The 5,814-nt window shown below is 34.6% G+C and overlaps 1 protein-coding gene across 1 annotated transcript in view; it reads right to left on the bottom strand.

The window, feature by feature from the left end:
- sptlc2b (serine palmitoyltransferase, long chain base subunit 2b) overlaps positions 1-2,471 on the bottom strand; it is a 30,986-nt gene extending 28,515 nt beyond the window's left edge. Inside the window, exon 1 of the mRNA XM_056481296.1 lies at positions 2,255-2,471. Within this exon, the coding sequence (XP_056337271.1) occupies positions 2,255-2,395 (141 nt within the window). The 5' untranslated portion in view covers positions 2,396-2,471. The remainder of the gene's footprint in view (positions 1-2,254) is intronic.
- Positions 2,472-5,814: the final 3,343 nt, after the last annotated feature.

The raw sequence follows: 5,814 nt of genomic DNA, 5'->3' as shown, positions 1-5,814 counted from the left end.
ATATAGTGCAGCCCTAATATTAATAATAAAAACATTCTTGACCAGTGGTTCCACTGTAATGGTCAGGACCTAGCACAAGAAAAACTAGCTTGACAACATGGTCATGTTCTAGGAAAAATTGTTCCTCCCATAGTGCTCTGAAATGCTCTGGGCAAACATCCTCAGGTTGCACAGAACAAAGCGCTGCTCTCCAGTGACAGAACACTACACTGCTATTTTCCATGCTTGTGTCAGTACAGAGACAACCAAACAACCTGCTGAACACTAACCCCAAACAATTCATCTCCATTTAATGACCTTTGGATGTTTTTCGTGTTGACTGTTAAAAGTAGAACTATATAATAATTAATTTATGCATGAAAATATTTCATATTTTAAAGTTTTTTTAGATGTTATTATCAAGATATTTCAGATAGATATATAGGTATCGTTGTCAAGATATCTATAAGATACTGTGTGCTAAAACAGTGACAAAATGCACATTTAGAAGATAAAAGCTAGCAGTTTGTCACTGCCACTTAATTGAATCAATGATTTTTTCAGTCACCTCATACTCCCGTTTCTCATCAAATCTTGACCAATCAAATGCTCTCTAGTATCTGACATGCCCCACCCCCTTCAAACTGCTTTTCATTTTATGCATTTCATTACACAGTCAGCCAATGCACAATAATGTTTTATAAAATGGGTAGTTGGGTCTAGATGCTGATTGATCGACATAGATCTCCAAATCTTTTAAAACTCACAATTCAGTAGCAGCTATGGCCTCAAACTGCAGTTTATCATATGCACCTACATGCTCAACACCACAAATCAATATTTACAGGACAGAGATCTTCTAGACGGCACTTAACAAATTAGCTTAAAAATAGTAGACATAATACTGTTAATTTACGACATAGTATCCCATTAAAGTAATAGGGGATTTAGGTTAAATAGTGACACTATTTTTCCTATATTTTTTTTCTAGGAGACTGGGTTTGTTCTTACAAAGGTTTAAATTGAGTAACTATAAAGTTTGAGGTGCTCTAGCAATTACGTAGCATACTGATTGCAAACAATTATGTAAAGCCTAAATTAGGATGCTTTTAATGAATCATGATTGTCAGAATAAAATTCCTGTGTTGTATAACTTTGTTTAACAATAGGCATTTAATAAATAATGAACACAAAACATTCTACAAATATAACACAAAACGCATTTTAATAAATAACATGTTCATGGTATATACAGGAATCAGAAATTGAAATACAATACCTTTTAAGATATTTAAGACTTTTTGCATACATTTTAAGACCTCATCACCACTTCAGTTTTCAACCAGTAACATTGCCAACATTTTAACTTGCAATCTGTATAGTCAGTAAATATATTGCAAGAAACGAATCCTGAACTAAAACTGTATTTATATACTAAATAAAAATGTTAATCCAGCATTTACAACAGCAGGAACAACAGTGTTTTATCTGGTTTACTGCAGTAAACAAAGCAGCCTCATGTCAAATCTAGCAGAATTTGTTTGATTTCATAAACTACACAGCATCCAATATTCAATGAACCAATATTCAAAGATTAAATTCAGGCAAGCGTTAGCATACTGATACAAAATTGAATACCTTGTAAAATAGCATTTAAGAATTTTTAATACTTTCAAAGGGCCTTAAATTTCTCTAAATTGATTTATCAATTTTTAATACTTTTTAAGACCCCGCGGACACCCCGATGTTAGAAATAACAATTACATATTTACTGAAAGCCATTAAATATAAAGATTTTAATCAATGACTGATACATTTTTAAAACAAAAACAAACAGTTAACAATTGTTAATTTTATTTATTAATGAATCATGTGATAAGACTCAGCAGTTTAAACACTTTAAATATTATTTTTAATCATATATATATATATATATATATATATATATATATATATATATATATATATATATATATAGTTATTATTATTAGTAGTAACTTAGTAGTAGTATTAAAAAATAATATCTAAACTGTTTAAACAGCTGAGTCTTAACCCATGATCCATTTTACTGTGGTCACACACCCAAACACCGCCTCCCGATTCACGTATATAAAACATCTAAACGTCACTTTTCTAAATAAAACCGAAAATTCAACATACACCCTATATGGAATAGAAATGACTCTTTTCCAATTAAACTAACTCAAGTGGCTACTGTGTAGTATGTCCACTGGTCAGTATTTCCGGGTTTATGCGGTTCAGTAGGCGGCCTCACCTTCTCAACCGGGCGGCGGTATCGCTTCTGTTGGAACAAGCAGTGGCTCTTCACGAAGCCGTTTTCGCCCATTTTCTTCTCTTGTTTCGTCCGGTGGCAAACATCTCTATTCAGAAGCTTACTAGCTGAGTTTTGTGTCATGGCAGGCCGCCGATGTACGCTAGCTCTCCGGCTTCTCTTGTGTAATCTCACTGGAGTTCCCGTCTCCTCCCAAACCGTCGACTGACAAAGCCACACCCACTCGTAGATTACAGGAAAGACCTCGCCCTCTACAACCAATGAGGTTAAGGAACGTCTTGTGGGCCTGGTTTTAATAATAAATATTTATTAGCACACTGACGTCATTAACCTGTAGTAACCGTAGGGACGTGAGACAACGCCACAAGCTCTCTTTACGTCATACAATAGCCTACGCTTGATAAGAGTAATGGAAAGTCTTACCTCAAATATCTAACTGTAAGCATTTGTTCCATTCAAAACTGTTTTCTGAGATCTGATTTGTGAGAAATATTGAACGTTTTTTTATTTACTCTTAACAATAATGAAATAAAATAAGATTAGAAGAGATACAAAGTAATAAATTACAATTCTAAGTCACTTAAAACGTAACTAAGTGTGTTGTTAATTAGTTACCTTTTATGTAAAGTAATGTAAAAGGTAGGTGTTTTGTTATTTTCACATTTTTTTAAACGAGCAAGAGCAAGTCTTCCAATTGTAATATATAGCTTTTCTTACCCAACAATGTATAAAATGTGCCATGGTGCTATCTAAGAACACACAGTCAGTGATTCCATTCCACAGTGTCATAGTATTCACTTGATCCAAGAAAGTTCATTCATTCATTTTCTTTTCAGCGGAATGAACTGCCAACTCATCTAACATATGTTTTACACAACGGATGACTTTCCAGCCGCAACCCAACACTGGGAAACACCCACACACTGCAGCATCCACACACATACGATGTGGCAGCAGCAGAAGACCACACCGGGTGCCACTCCTGTCAGCTAAGGACAGGAAACTGAGGCTATAATTCGCATAGGCTCACCAAAATTGGACAGTAGAAAATTGGAAAAATTTGCCTGGTCTGATGAGTCTTAATTTGTGCCGTGACATTCGGATGGTAGGGTCAGAATTTGGCATCAACAACATGAAAGCATGGATCCATCTTATATGAACTGTTCAGGCTGGTGGTGGTTGTGTAATGCTGTGGGGTATATTTGCACTTTGGGCCCATTAGTACCAATTGAGCATCATGTCAATGTCACAGCTTACCTGAGTATTGTTGGACCATGTCCTCCCCTTTATGACACTAGTGTACCCATCTTCTGATGGCTACTTCTAACAGAATAACACACCATGTCATAAAGCGTGAATCATCTCAGACTAGTTTCTTGAACATGACAATAGCTACGTTTTCATCCACCTATTTTTATGTGCATTTTGGTTATGCGCATGAAAAAAAACAGTTGATGGAAACGCCATGACACATAAAACACATTCGGATAAATGAGTAGGATAAACTTTTTATTCGATAAGAAAAGATGTGCATAAACTACAATGGAAATACTTTTACCGAACAAATTCCAGTATGCACATTAAAAAGGTCATGTGATTTTGTTTTGTGATTTTGAGACCATGTGATGATAAAAATGTGTCTGAATGGACAAACCAGCAGGCTGAGCACACTATACAGCATCTGAAATGTTGTTTTAGTTATTCTAAAACACCTTAACCATTCAGTATTAGAGTTATTATATGAATAATTACCTCCATAAATGTTAAGAGTGTCTGTACTCTCCGTCTCAAGCGCCACCACGCATTCATTGCATGTCGGCATTTGTCTTCTGAGGCACAAGTAATTTATTAAATAAAAAAAAGATTCACGCAGCTTCTCCCACCGCAGCAAACTCTGTTTTTACTTTTTAAATTTGGCGTCAGTTAATCAGGAAGAGATGATTTTGTTCTCTTTGACTTATTGGATGGAAACGCTTCTTTATTCACATGTCTTTTATTCGATTTCACTGTCTTGCACATACATTTAATTAGAATCTTTGGATGGAAACATAACTAATGAGTTTACTGTACTGAAATGGCCTCCACAGTCACCAGATCCCAATCCAATAGAGCACCTTTAGGATGTGGTGGAACAGGAAATTCGCACCATGGGTGTGCAGCCGAAAAATCTGCAGCAACTGCGTGATGCCATCATGTCAATATGGACCAAAATCTTTTAGGAATATTTCCAGTACCTTGTTGAATCTATGCCATGATGGATTAAGGCAGTTCTGAAGGCAAAGGGTACTAGTAAGGTGTACCTAATCAAGTAAGTGTACGTTAGATCAGTACCAAAGCCAATACTGGAAATAATCAAAATAACAAAAATAACTTAAGATCACAGTGCAGAAATAAGTACACTCTAATGAGTATATATTATGGAAGAATAATAAATTAATTTTAATAAAGAGGAAAACAGTATTGTATTTAATTGAAGTATTATAGAATATCATATTTTAGTTCTGTAGTGTCAAATTTTTTTGCAACACGTGATTTTTAATGGATTATCTCCCTATTGCTTAAGAGGTTAAGTGACAGTAAATGTATGGTTGATTAATGTTTCCCTTGTCTACTATACTTATACTTAAGTGAGTCATATCATAACAGTTGAGACACACAGTAGCCCATTGAATCAGAAAGAGTGAGTGTTATGACATTATTTCCTGACTCAAGTGGCATGGCTTGTGGACTATGTCCAGAATTGTCGGGAGAAGTTAAAATCATATACTCATTACATTATACACATTAAGAATCAAGATTATAGCTTTTACACAAAATGTTGTTTAGCATAGCAAACCTCTGATGTAGATTCTATTTGCATTTAATCATTGTTCATATTTGTTCTAATGCCAATGTAATAATTATTACTCCATTAAAGCTTTAAAAATAAAGGACCCATAATGATGAACTTCTAAACATCAAAAATACTTTGGAATACTGTCAAATACTTCTGTGTACCAACCAAAATAACCCATTACTTCCAATGTATTCCAAGGTCAAGTTTGTGTAAGCATGTCAGTAGGTAATGCTGAGTAGGATTTTCTTCCTGTTACATAATCGCTCATCCAGCTTGCAAACATGGTGACTTGACCGATAAGAAACAAGTTATATTTTAAAGGCTATATAATAAAATGCCCTGAGGAACATTTTCCAAGAGCACACATTCAGTGACCCAATGCCAAACATTCAGTGACCAAACATCAGATTAAATTTCTAGAAATTAATATCAAAAAGATGCAGGGTTAATGTCTGTAGGTAAACTATATAAGGTATAATATATAGTGTACAGCAGTACACCACCTGTGTGGAGATTATCTTAAACCTATTTTTGAGCAATCTCATTACGTAACACTCCTCGGACCTGAGGGATTATTGTTGTTTTATGGGTGATTCTAGATTTGCGGGTACATTTTTTACGTTTCCAAGATAAACCTTATTTTTCTTTAACCACAACTTTAAAGGTTCCATGAAATTAAAATTAAATATGGTTAAGATGCTTGTAT

The sequence above is a fragment of the Danio aesculapii genome, chromosome 20 (assembly GCF_903798145.1).
Source record: "Danio aesculapii chromosome 20, fDanAes4.1, whole genome shotgun sequence".
Classification (NCBI taxonomy): domain Eukaryota; kingdom Metazoa; phylum Chordata; class Actinopteri; order Cypriniformes; family Danionidae; genus Danio; species Danio aesculapii.
The sequence above is the reverse complement of the archived record's forward strand: the minus strand, read 5'-3'. Positions and strand labels throughout refer to the sequence as shown.